Genomic DNA, 13,991 nt, shown 5'->3' with positions numbered 1-13,991 from the left:
AAAAATGCTTAAACACCGAAATTTGGACTCTGGGTCAAACGCTGACCAAGACTTTGACTGCTTCGACGCTCTGGATGTTAATCTGCTCTGTTCTGTAGCTATAAGCTTGAGCTTAATTTGCTTTGATGAGTTGGAAAAAAAAATACATAAGGAAGTAAGGACACCTAAAAACATAATCTGTGCAGTCAGTTTATCGCAATTATGATCCCACTAAAATATGCTGTTATTGTTCAGTGCGCCAGACCTTCATCATACCGGATGACAGGTGTCGCCAAGGTAGTTATACATGATAGGATTTGTATGCTGATCAAATTCACACCCCTCAATTCCAACTTACTAAAAGTGAAACTTTAGATGTGTTATCTTTATATAGGTGAGTGTTGTTATGTTATTCTCCACTTCACATGTTATAGCAAAATATCACCAGGGACGTTGATTAAAATAAAAATAAAAAAACACAAAAGCATTTGCTTCAAAACAGGATGCTAACAACAGTGTAAACTCCTTTAGCTTTTTCTCATAGTAGCCATCAGCAGCTTTGTTTATAGATGTTTGACATCGGCCTGTTTTTTAGTGTAGTTCTGTTTCTCTGACTGTGACTGGCTGGATGTGCTCTCTTCACCCTCTGACATGGGAGTTGGCCCAGAGCTCCTCTGCCTGGCTGTGTTTTTTTTTCTGGACAAGGCTGCCTTTTTGCATGTCTGCAACCCCAGTCGGCCTCAGCAGATGGCCACTCACACAGAGTCTGTTCCTGATGGAGGTTTCTTCCTTTTAAAAGGGAGTTTTTCCTTTCCACTGTCACTACAAGCATTCTTAGTGTAAGGGATTGCATTCGAGTCAGTGAGTCAATGCAATCAACTGGTCTTCCTTAAATAGAAAACTTTATATCAATTTGACTGGATGATCTGGTTGAACTGTAAAGTGCCTTGAGATGACATGAATTGGCGCTATATAAGTGAAAAAAACTGAAATTGAAAACTGTTGTACGTGTACATATTATAGGCTACATCCAGTAGGAATATTACTTTATCACATTTTATATTTAGTGCTTAAATCTACATTAATTTACAATTTCTGTATGTTATACTACACTTATGGAATTGAGGTGGGGTAAACTGTTTCACTATAGTTCATAAAAATGTTTTAGTGCAGCAGTAATGATCAGACTTTGTTCTCTTTTCCTTATATCCTACATAACAATCCATTCTCCCAGATTTGTTTTACACCTTTGGAGTTTAACCGTTTATATTTAGTGATTTTTCATACGCAGACAGCTCTGCAGAAGCGATCAAAGCTTGCATGTATTGTCTGTCTCCTCCAAAAAAACTCCTAGATCAGCTTTTCTGAATGGCTAACCCTCCAGCATCCAACGGCAAAAGTTAACATTTCTTAATTTCAGTGTCGTAATTCTAGGTTTTACAGATATCAAAGCAGTTTAAAACTTGCTGTGGTACTCCTACTCATCATCTTGTCGTTTTTCTGGGACCAGGTCGTATGGTTGTCAAGGCAATAAAATGTAAAACTCGATGGCAATACACACGAAAATATTTAATACCATTCTAAATACCATAAGAATGAAATATGTGATATATTATAGGCATAAAAAACACGTTTATTAACATGAAAATCCATCTTTCTAAATTTCAACATGGAACATGCTTTCCCAACAGAACCAGAGATGTTGTTAATTAACCATAAAAATAAATAATAAATAAATAACACAATTTGACAATATTTTTAGCTTGTCAGAGGTATTATTCTTTTAATGTGCAAAAAAAAAATCTAGAAATCTAAAATTAACAATAGCAAAAACATGCAAACGACACTAGAATTTAGTAATGATATTACTATGATAGTAATAATGATAGTAATGATGACATATTAGCATTTTATTCAGATACATCATCTGAGTATCAATACTTTTCAGTACTTTTCAATACTTTGAGTATTGATAAATTTGACAACCATACAGGTCGCAGAGTTAGCTGTCTCAGCAGAGACTCGCAGACCTCCCTCTCATCTGACTTGTAAGGTTCTCCCAGGCCAGCTCAGAGACATAGTCCCTCTGGTAAGACATAGCTGCCTCCTGGTGGTACGTGTCAGGATCTTTTTCATCCTGTTACCTCTGTGGAGAATTCAGACATCCTGATTTAGGTAAACAGCTCTTACATTTCTGGGCTTCTCATATTTCACAATACAATATTATCTCAAGCTTAACCAATCAACCGTTTTGGACATATTAAAATATTTTCAGTACTTCATCTCCACATAAACCACATATACATTGATTAGGCATAATCTTTCAAATGCCCGCATGGTAATATGTTGGTTCCTTTATGCTGACAAATATGTAATCCAGCAAGCACTCATACCAGAACCCTTTATCCTGAGTTCTGACACCTAGCACCAACATGTTATAAAAAAAAAAAAAAGCCCTACAATTTGCATTCTGTTACTTTATTGTATCAAGCCAATTAGCCATGCACATGGAACAGATGCTGAGATTGAAATAAGAGCTAGAGATTTTAAAAATCCATTAAACACCTTAAACATGCTTCTGCTCCTGAAATCATTCCTGGAGGTTTTTTTGTGTTTGAGGGAGATTGTCTTATCGAGTTGAATGAGGCCACACCCATGGGTAATACTGTTTTTTCAAAAGAGTATGCTTGGTTTATACTAGTGTGTAGGCAGATTGTACATGTAGAAGAAAAAGATGGATAACCAAAACCCAGGATTCATACTTGAACAATGCTAAAATCCTCACATTGCCACTGCAGGTTTGCTGACCATAACCCTGCTGTCCATTTTGAGCACCTTTGCTGAGATTTGGGTTGACGTGTACTTTGGTCTAGTGGGAATAAATTTGGTCTTTCCAATAGCAAACATTCCAGGTTTGTCTTCACCTAAAAACAGTAGATGGATATGCAGACAATAACCTTAAACCCACTCTAAGGTATGGAGGAGGATGTGAGATACTGTGGGCCAGTTTGTTGTTGAAATGCCTTGGTAACCTTGCTACAGCACACAAATATGGGGGCACTAAGATACACCAAGAAATTTAGTTAAATGGTAGTACATCAAGTAAAAAAAAAAGAAAAAAGAATACAATTTGTATAAACCTTAGCATAAAAATAGCCAAAACTATGTAGTGAAATCAACAGAAAAATGGCTTAAAGAGACAATAGGAATGGTAACAGATTCTTTTATTTAGGTTACAAACTGGTCAAATGTTATTTCAGACCTAATTCTGCTTTGCTAAAAGACATTGTACCATGCTTTATCAGTTCTGGTGTTATGTATAGAACTGATCATTGGTCAGCCACCTTTTTATATTTTCACATTATTTAGAAGTTGAATAAGTTGACATGCTTCAAAATCATTAGTATTAATTTTTACATTTCTTCAAATCTCTTTTTCAGAACTTGCATACATGATAAGATGCATCCTTGTTTCTGTGGGATTGATGGCTCTCCTGCTAACAACTGTTGCAGTCAACATGGGGATTAAATGCAAAGGTAGTATGATTGAATATATACCTGAAAAACATAAATTTTCCTTTGCGTGAAAATTACGTAGGTCCTTTTGTATTTTTTTATAAAAAAAAACAAAGATGGAAATATTGAAAACACTGCATGTCATCATACTGAATTTACAAATTAATTTGCAGCTTACAAATGTCATTGTTTTTTTTTAAATATATCTCGAAATACATTCAAATAAAATGCAATATTGTCAGGGTGTAATAAGGAATATAATACTGGCAAAGGATTTAATCAGGATCATTGAGATCCATCACAAAAAGTGTTATTCTAAAACCTTTGTTTCCGTTGTTTTCCTCAGAGGCTGATGATGGTGATACAGTGACGTATGAAAACAGTGAAGAGCTCTCTTCTCCATTCAGACGGAACTGATCAACAACTTCTGCTTCAATTCATCACCTAAATCCAACTCTTTTTATAGAGGAGCTTTTATGAGCAAACATCTGACAAAGGGGGCATGTTTCTAGTGGTTATATCAAAACACACATTTAATCAACAGTTTTTGTTTGTTCTTTATAGTGTTTTCCAACTGCCTCAATGCCAACAGATTTTCATGTTTGCTATGGGTCATATTTCTTATCATTAGTTATAAAACCAACTGTGTATGCTATAGATCTCCTGACTATGGTTTACCAGCAACCTTTATTACTATCAAAAGTATTAAAATTAAATAAATATGCGCTTTAAAGGCATACTATGCAACATTTTTCAGTTAATTAATGTGTTCCATAACGTTTTGGATGATTAAATGAGTAATTTCAGGTCGAACAAAGGTTTTCTCGGCCGCCCTGCTGGTCTGTAGGGGAAATACCGTATTTGCAATTGTAGGAGCCCTCGGCCCGCACCCACAGGCTCAGTCTCGTGCATCGCGAGAGTCGGTCTTGCTTTACGGCGAGAACTTGGCTAACTGCAATCTTTGTTATTTAGACACATGCATAACAAATAATGTATGAAAACATGCAAAATTTTCAAACTCGAAAAATGGAACAAAATATTCACTTACCGCAATAGACATGGTGATTTGTTGCGTTCGCCTGTTTGCTAAGCTGAAAACAACCGCGCCTGGCTTGACGGAGAAACCAGGAGAACAGCTGAGCATATTTACGACAGTGCACTTTTACTTTTGCCCTCTGGGGGGAGCCTCGCTGGAAAATCAACACCGGTTGCATAGTATACCTTTAAAATAAACAACTGCTTAATTTAAAGCCCTGCTTCTTAACAGCACAAAGTATCACCCTTTAAAACAAAAGGTTTATATCTCCCCTGCCTCATGATTTAACAAAACGTTTATTAAACGTTTATCTAAGGAAGGAATCTCTGGTTTTATAGTTCAGTCAAAGCCCAGAGGATTAGGTTGGTTCCAGCCGGTAGGCTGCCAACGAGACTCAGGAGGCAAGCTAGAGAACTCTCACCAAAAGGCTCAAATAATCTGGCACCGATGACTGGTCTGAAGGCTGGTTAAATGGAGGCTGAAGCAGGTGGAACAAATGAGCGGTAATGAGAACTGGGGGGAGCTAGGAAGGCGAAACAAATGAGAAATCAGATCATCAGTCATCAGCACAAAGATCATGACACAAAGAGGATATCCTTGGATTCCAGAACACCAATCCCCTTTAATGACAAACTATTAGCCTCTGTCCTTACACTTAATCACCCCAAATACTAAACATACATTTTCTTTTTTGAGAATATTAAATTAAATACAACATATAAAAAAGTGGTGCATTATTGTTTATATTTTTAATAATCTAAAAGGACCAAATTTACGTTTAAGGATGCCAACAAGGTATTCCAAAATTTACATTTTTTTTTGCCACAGTCATCCAGTAATGACTGGTAAATGGGTTCAGATCCAGCACAGAATATTTCCTTGTTGTACAATTGTTATTTTCTAGGATATACATTATGAGTTGGTATAAGTTGTAACTGAAAATGAAAAAATTAACAAAGTCAATCTTTAGTTAACTTATTTGTTGAAATAAAGCCACTATGATAATCTACCTAACAAGTTCAATTGTCTCTAAGAATACAGTAGAAAACTAAAAAGTTTGCAATAAAAAAAATAAAAAAAAATAACTAAAAATATTAATAAAAAAAAAAAAATAACAAATGGGATAAACAGCAGCAGCATTCCTGCAGGGTTTTATCACTATTATCAGTTGCCTCTGAGCTTAAAACTATTTTTTTTCTTAAGAAGTAACCGTGATAGAATAATATAATGCTATGTTTTTAATGACCCAATTTGGTATTATTGTTGTTGTTCTGCTTCTTCTGTTAAACAGTGCAAGCTTTGATGTGAAAAGAGGAAAATAAATGTTTTCCCATTCAAATTAGTGCTGCAGCAGAACCTCAAGGAAACTGTTGTAATGGTAATTCAACTGAGACCTAATAATGAAAGTCCAGTCAGGGAAACGATACCATGAAAGTTGAATAAATAGGCTGAAATCTCTACGAGGAAGTCAAACCACATATATCAGATTAAGCTTAAAGTTTCTAAGGGAAATCAACTATTTTAGAGACATTTAAAAGTCAAGGAAGAAGAGACAGAACCACAAAGGCTGCATTCAGATGTTTTAAACCATTTGTACTATTAACCAACTTTTGGTTAAAATAAGAATAAGAGAAATTATCAGAACATATTAAGATTCATTTGAGTAATTTTTCCATTTTTCAGACATTGACATAAATAGAACAACATCACAGTGAACTTATCAACCTCAGTGGGAGGTGGATCTGTGCAGTTGGCAGTGAGCCGACTACAGCACACACAGTTTGGCTAATTATCTGCCTTCGTTAAGGATCCAGCCTTATCCAGGGAGAGAGACAGAAAGAAGATGAAATTAGTTCTCTATCCAAAGTTCATTTATTATAGCCAAGGGCACCACCTGCTGGTAGTAAGGTTGCTGTGCAGCCTTTTAAATCTGCCTTGGGGACAAAATGTAAAATCCTAAGCTTTTGTTGTAAATCTAACTATATATATAGTAAAGTCCACAGCCCATATATATATATATATATATATAAATACCGGTATATATTAGACACTTTCTGGAGGTCAGTTTTCCATGATATCAATAACTGTAGATTTTGGTGAACTTTTCAGAGACTCAACTTGAACCATGCAATTCGTTCTTATGACTTTGGTCTGAATGAATTTGAGTCCAGAGTGTGACTTTCACTATAACAACACATAAACATGCGAAAAGCATGTAAAACCCACAATGTTCCTAACACCAAAAAAAAAAAAAATGGTAGCCTGACCCAAAGACCACAAATGATCACTGACTGTTTAGTATGAAAATGACTTAAAACATACTTCTGTCAGTGAGCCTCAGGGCAGCTGTGGCTACAATGTAGCTTGCCACCATCAGTGTGTGAGTGTGTGCGTGAATGGGTGAATGAATGTAGTGTAAAGCGCCTTGGTCAAGTCTCCTAACTTGAATAAAGGCGCTATGTAAGTACATTTACCATTTACCATTTACCATACGATTAAATAAAGAGAAAATATGCTCACCATCGCTATCTTAGTCCCAAGATGCAAATCCTACATATAACTTTTGGGGCAGCTGTAAAGAAGAGGCTATATGATCAGCAAAGAATGTACAATAATGGATGGTTGCAGATCCCTCTCTTTAAGCTTCAACCTGATGCCGATGTGCCTGAAATAAGTAATTTTGGAAAGAAAAGCTCAGGTGAGTGAATCTCTAATGCCACCCACCCATCACCAAACTGTTCTTCTTCTACTAAAATCTTCCACCTTGCCTTATAAAGCATTACATTTTTTTTAAGTACTTAGTTAAATTGATGTATAAATGTTGATCCCAAACTATACTATGCTCAGAGAAAATATGGGCATAATATAAGCATAATTTACATTAATTATAAGATGTTTATCTGTAAGTGTATGTATAAATACTTAAACAGAAAGTCATATGAGATTATTATTGTTGCGTTGTATTGCTGTGGACGTTGTAATGTAATAAATTGCATCCAAATTCAAAGTTTCAAAATACATCCTTCAAAATACTAGATAAACAAAATATTTTGTGGCTTTATTTTTATAAGATTATCCAAAACAACTTTTTTTATAAAAAAAAAAAAAAGTATAAAAAACCAAATATGTATTTGCAAAAACATAAAGAAAAAACTTTTCACACAAAGGCGGGTGATCGTATTCATGCTTGATTTATTTTTGATATTTAAAATTTTGGCAGTTATTTATCTTACAGCAGATTATTAAGCAATATCAGTACAAAAGCTTGAATAAAATACAATATTCTTATAAGATTTGCCATAGCTCAGATTCAAATGCCTTCCTTGTTTTTTATTTTTTTATTTTTTACAAATAGCATATGCTGGATAAAGTTAATTCATTTCATTCTTGTACTCTGGATCTTGAAAACATTGATAGGTGGAACCCAGCAGAAGCAGATGGTTATTTCATGTTTTGATACGGCACTGTCTCCTGATCCCCATTACCTTGTAGGAAAAAACACAAAGGACATAATGGGTTAAATTGAGAATTCAGTTAATGAATTTATTACATTTCCATGTAAAGCTGTTTTCAAAAAACATATTTTCCTTTATCAAAATGCATTAAATAACGCAATCATTTCTTATTTTCTTTACAAGAAACATAGCATACCAAATATTTATCTTTAATTCTAATACATTTTAAGTGCAGTCAGTTTCAGCAAAGATAACTAAAGCCAGGCATACGCTGTACAATATTTTTTAATCGTTGTAGTTAGCTGCAGCTCAAACTGTGTGACAAAACCGCAGAGTTTAAAAGTTCACAGTGCACGATGTTTGTTCTTACACTTTATGGCCCAACGTTCTAATGCGATCTACCTGCTAACACTGCACATCCAGTAACCACTGTCACTACCCGACCCATCGCACTACCTGATACATCGCGTTTCATAAATGATGTAATAATGTTACTAAAATTACTTATTTATATCCTTAACTCACTGAAGAATGCTAATACATATCTTTAAAAAATGTGACATTATTATAAATTATGACATTTTCTGAGACAATTTCGATGCTTTTTATGTTTTTCTCTGTTGAAAAATTTGTCTAACGTCATCATCGGACGTGCTCAGAGTAGTTAGGCGAATTATGATTTAACCATGTTTATCCACATTTCAGTTGTTTCTTTCTTTAGGTTACAAGTTATATACCACAACATTAACATGAAAGGAAAAAACTTAAAGACAGACGGAAGGTTAGCTCCAAGAAGTGGCGTTTTCAAAATACACGAGTGATAAAACAGAAAGGATTTTAATACATTTATTTTCTCAGGAAATACATTATTAACCTTTAACACATTATATTTAAGTATGCTTAATAGCGTAATTTAGATATTTTTTTCAAAAAATTAAATTGAGGGTGACCTGGATGTATATCATTGCGCATGCGCGAATGAGCTGATCGTACGGATCGTGCCTCCGGGACAGATCGGGTAGTGACAACTAAAAATTGGACTCATCACTGAGGGATGTCGCTGGTCCGACTCAGCAATCTGGAAGAAGAAGAACTCCCTTGTTTGCACATGCGCAGTGCGCAAGGTTCTGGTAAATCGGCTCGTATCTCTGCTTCAACAGCAGGATTTGCCCACGACAACCACGAAAATCGAACATGTTTGANCATGCGCAGTGCGCAAGGTTCTGGTAAATCGGCTCGTATCTCTGCTTCAACAGCAGGATTTGCCCACGACAACCACGAAAATCGAACATGTTTGATTTTCTCTTGACCTTACGATTCCTGATCAGGAGGAGATCGTGAGAGATTAATCGCCCCTCATTACCCGCTGTATACCACTCCACACAGGACGCACCATGGGGCTATAACTCAGCCGGTCCCAAAAATTCGCCCGAAAGGACAAAAACTTGTACAGTCTATACCCCGCTTAAAGTGTTAAGTGTAGTCTACACATCATGCAACATTTCTTAATTCAGTATTCAAACTTACAAGTTTTTCTATTCAAGGCTGTTTTGTTACCTGAAAAAAAACAAAAAAAAAGAAAAAATCTCAACCCAAGTTCATCTTTAACAGTTGAATTGTGTTTTATCAACGTTTAAGAAGTTTTTTTCTTACATAAAATGCTCAGCCATATGATAACCATGCAAAGACATATTAGAGATACTGCTAAAACCAAGCAGAGAATGATGTGTCTGAAAAAAAAAGAATTCCCTGGAAATAATAAAAAAAATACTGTTATTAAGATAAATAAGAGAATCTGCTAGCATGGGCAGCTGGGCTGTCGAGTCTAGGATCCTACCAGCAAATGGAAGCATTTAGGATATTTTTAGATACATTTTATGTATTGTTCTGTTGAAAATGCATTGCAACAAACTCTATCACTTTGATCTCTAAAAAAACAAAACTGTACACAGTTAATCGATATCATCGCCAACATATGTCCCTCTCAAACTTTGTATTTAATGGAGCAATCAGTAAGACATCTATTGAAAAATTAATCTTAAATCTTTCTCATTTGTAAACAAGGATATACTGTAAGCAACATCTCTACAATAAAAGAAGAAAAATCCTCCCTCCCCATCAACAATGTCTTAGTACATCTTAGCAGATAAGAGTAAGAGCTTAAAGGAATAGTACACCCAAAACATGATTAGCCTTCATTTTCTACTCACCCCCATGCTGAGCAACACTCTGGAGTACTTTTTTGATATCTCAAATGCATCTGGAGATCTGGGAGGCTTCTTGCTGTCTGCTGACATTCAAATAATGGAGGTCTATGGCGCCCGAGGCAGAAAGGTCCATAAAAGTCCACAAAAAACGTGTCAATATTCCTCCATACTGCTCGTCCAATGTATTCCAAGTGTCCTGAGTGGGTAGCATCCAGAATTTACTCGAAACAAAGTCATTTAGAATGTTTTTAGAGCATAAACAGTAGTGTATAGGATTTCCTAAAAGCGCGTTCACGAGTCTACGGAAACCGCGGCAGACCAAACCAGTGCATTCAGCTTGGCGAAGAACTCATGCTCTTCCTCAACACTGAAGTCCTCAGACATTTTTCTTTCGTTGTTTCTTTCTTTGCACAGGTAAACAGCACATTTCTTCTACTATGCTTGCATTATCGGCAGAACAGACGCTGAATGCGCACTTTCATCTGGTTTGGTCTGCCGCGGTTTCCGTAGACTCGTGAAGGCGCTTTTAGGAAATCCTATACACTACTGTTTATGCTCTAAAAACATTCTAAATGACTTTGTTTCGAGTAAATTATGGACGCTACCCACTCAGGACACTTGGAATACATTGGACGAGCAGTATGGAGGAATATTGACACGTTTTTTGTGGACTTTTATGGACCTTTCTGCCTCGGGCACCATAGACCTCCATTATTTGAATGTCAGCAGACAGCAAGAAGCCTCCCAGATCTCCAGATGCATTTGAGATATCAAAAAAGTACTCCAGAGTGTTGTTCAGCATGGGGGTGAGTAGAAAATGAAGGCTGATCATGTTTTGGGTGTACCATTCCTTTAAGTATAAATAATAAAACCCTGAATATGTGTCTCAAGTCACAAGTGCAGGTAAACAGTCCATCATCTCCTCACCTGTTTTCTTACCTGATGACTGATGGCTGAAGGTGAACAGGTAATCTTTTCTAGTGTAAGCCTCTTTAACTTTGCACTTTAATAACTCATAAAACTTAGAATTCTGATGGAGATAAGACATTGGTACTGTGACTGTTGCTGCACAGGAAGTTGATATGTTCTTGTCTGGGGATATGTTCTCTTTGCCCTCATACAGCCACACCACTAAGTGTTTGCAGACGGTATACACTGACACAGAGCATCTAAAGGTGACTTCCTCCTCGTTCCTATGTTCAGTCACTGCAAAGATAGAGATATTGTTTTTAAAAAGACAACATAATTAAATGTAGCTGGATTGCTGTATTACTACGGTAAAATCTGAAAACAATGTGATATAAATACTCACTGGTGACAACATTCAGATCAACCTTAATGAGGGAGACTTTTTGGTCTGTTGTGTTCCTTTTGCAGCAGTAATGACCAAAATCATCTGCTGTGACGTTCTTAATGACCAGAGAACAGTTTGCTGTAACACTTAGTTTGCCTGATTTAGCTTTAGCTTCCTTTGTGAATATCCCTTGTTCAAACAATGTTACAGTTTTCCGTCCTGTGTGTTTGAATTTCCATGTGGTTCCGTCACAGTTATGATTCTCTGTCGTCACATTTTCAGACGGTAGGGTGACCTCATCACCGACTTTAACAGTAAAGAAAGCTCGCTTTTGCCCATCTGATGCTGCAGTGAAAATGTATGTCAAATCATTGGGTATAAACGTATTTAAAAAATATTTACCATTTAATATTTGGCTTATATTCTACAAACAAAACATGATGAATACAGAGCACTTTTTAGTAATGCATTTTTAAGGCGCATACAGTATGCATGTATATAGATAAAGCATATATACTGTATGCTACATACATAGAGAAACTACCAACAGTGAACCTTTGAAAATTAAACAATCCTTTTTTTTTGTACTGGAATTCCTGAAGTTATCAAGGTAGGACAACATTCCCCCCTCTCGATTAGATATCGACATCAGAGTGTAACATAACCACTATCTTATTTTCTTTTTTTTTTGTATGAAGTACATTAAAGTGTACAGATAAACTGTTTTGTAGAACAGGTATTATGTCATTGGTAATATTATTTTGAATCTCCACTGGTAAAAAAATGATGTTGGGTATTAAAATGCTGGGTCTTTTGGTATGGAGGAAATTTCTTAATAAAAAGGGGCGTGTGCATCGTGCGTGTGGCTTGACCGGAGAGGAAGACCACTCTTTTTTTCTAATCTTTTTTTGGGGGACTGTCGATTGGATTTTTTATTTTGGAACGGACCTTGGACTTAAACACTTCCAGGACTTTTCTTTGAGTTTGGAGTATATGGAACTCCTGTCTGGACATTATCATAAAAAATAAAAAGAACGGGTAGTTTTGGACTTTCAGTTATTAGGGTTGTTTTTTTTTGTTTTTTGTTTTTTTTTCCTCAGATATAAGGATTTTTGGTTATTGATCTATTTATACCGAAATATTATTGAATTAAACTTTTGATTCCTGGTAGTATTGTGATATTTCTAAATAAATCTTTGTTGCTAAAAATCAACAAAATCTTACTAAGCGGTTGGATATTTTTCTTTAGTATCAAATTTATAATACATTTTACCAGTTTTTTCTTGTGAGAGAATCCCCCTTGAGTTTTTGTGAGTTCTGCTTTTAATAAAGCTGAATTTGACAAGAAAACCGGAAATAGGTTTTCTACTTTCTACTTTCTACTAAGAACTTTTAGCTTAGTTCGCACTCCTCTCTAAGGAAGGCTTAGACTACTAGGCACTCTGGATCACATGACGGATTCGACCCTCTCCTGTTGCATAGGTGAGTTTTTGAGAAGAGCAGTCCACTATGAGCATTCATAAATTAAAAGGGTTTTATATTGACCCAATAAAAACATTTAAAGGGAGAATGTTTAAGATTTACTTCTTTCTAATGGTGCACTATATGTATAATAGATGATAGACTGATGTCTCTCCATCAAGTGTGTGTAACCTACTATGAAAGCCACAGATTGACATTCTACTCTTTCATAATGGAGGAGACACATCAACCTTCCCCACCCTTGTTACATCAGCTAAAATAAATTCTGAATACATGGAACATTTCTCTAAATACAGGACATAAATAAGACTTTGGATCAAAGGAAGAGGTTAATTTGACAGTGGGTAAGAGAGAGGGATGCTGAGCTTGTTCCAGAACTGAACCTATTGAAGAATGTTTTTAGTTCACTGGTTCTGTCCAGACTTCCAGAGAGACAGCAGGTGCAAATTGTGGCAGGTACCGCTGCCATGGCACTTTGCACATTAGCTGGTATGACTTCTATGAAAAAACCTAAAATTGTTGCATTGGAACTATGCTCACGAAAAAGTCAGCTTAATCTCTGATCACAGCAGAATGAAGCTTATGATTACCTGCTTTTTTACTTTTGTGAAGAAAAGCAACAGCTAATAATAACTGTTAGACATAAAGCTTCACAAACAAATAGTTCAAGTTGTATGTTATATTAAAATAATATTTGTTAGATATTTTCTTACCTTTGAATTGAAGCATCAGAATTGTAAAGAGAGATGTTGAAATCCGTCCAAAGGAAAGCATTTTCCTTCTCTGCCTGTCTACCTTCACAAATGGCTGAGGCTGTAAAGCAGCCCTTTTTATCATAGATAACATAACACCCCTCCTCTGGTTTCTGGAGGAGGAACTTTCATAAAGACTCATAGGGACTTTCCTTCCTTCGACACTTTCCGTAATATCTTTTTTAAGATGTTCAAAAATGTCAGAAAAAAAAGTTTTTTTTTTAGTTTTAGAAGGTAAAATTTAGAAAACAAAGGGATAGTACTAAATGAA

At 35.7% G+C, this 13,991-nt stretch overlaps 1 protein-coding gene across 1 annotated transcript; it reads right to left on the bottom strand.

The window, feature by feature from the left end:
- Nucleotides 1-7,791: 7,791 nt before the first annotated feature.
- On the bottom strand, nucleotides 7,792-13,752 carry LOC107102354. The gene is made up of 6 exons (XM_015401626.1): nucleotides 13,682-13,752; nucleotides 11,505-11,831; nucleotides 11,132-11,398; nucleotides 9,639-9,734; nucleotides 9,513-9,542; nucleotides 7,792-8,015 (listed from the first exon to the last, which is right to left on the bottom strand). The coding sequence occupies exons 1-6, from the start codon at nucleotides 13,740-13,742 to the stop codon at nucleotides 7,972-7,974; spliced, it is 825 nt and encodes a 274-aa protein (XP_015257112.1). The 5' UTR covers nucleotides 13,743-13,752; the 3' UTR covers nucleotides 7,792-7,971.
- Nucleotides 13,753-13,991: the final 239 nt, after the last annotated feature.

This window comes from Cyprinodon variegatus, unplaced genomic scaffold, assembly GCF_000732505.1.
Source record: "Cyprinodon variegatus isolate N-32 unplaced genomic scaffold, C_variegatus-1.0 Scaffold1239, whole genome shotgun sequence".
Taxonomy (NCBI): Eukaryota; Metazoa; Chordata; class Actinopteri; order Cyprinodontiformes; family Cyprinodontidae; genus Cyprinodon; species Cyprinodon variegatus.
The sequence above is the reverse complement of the archived record's forward strand: the minus strand, read 5'-3'. Positions and strand labels throughout refer to the sequence as shown.

What these genes read in the sequence shown, in the direction of transcription:
- LOC107102354 (XM_015401626.1), bottom strand. Translation starts at nt 13,742, where the DNA reads ATGCTTTCCTTTGGACGGATTTCAACATCTCTCTTTACAATTCTGATG. An exon ending in TGATCTGAATGTTGTCACCA is followed by an intron (nt 11,399 to 11,504) that starts GTGAGTATTTAT and finishes CTATCTTTGCAG; the next exon opens with TGACTGAACATAGGAACGAG. An exon ending in AGCCTTGAATAGAAAAACTT is followed by an intron (nt 8,016 to 9,512) that starts GTAAGTTTGAAT and finishes TTTTCCTACAAG; the next exon opens with GTAATGGGGATCAGGAGACA.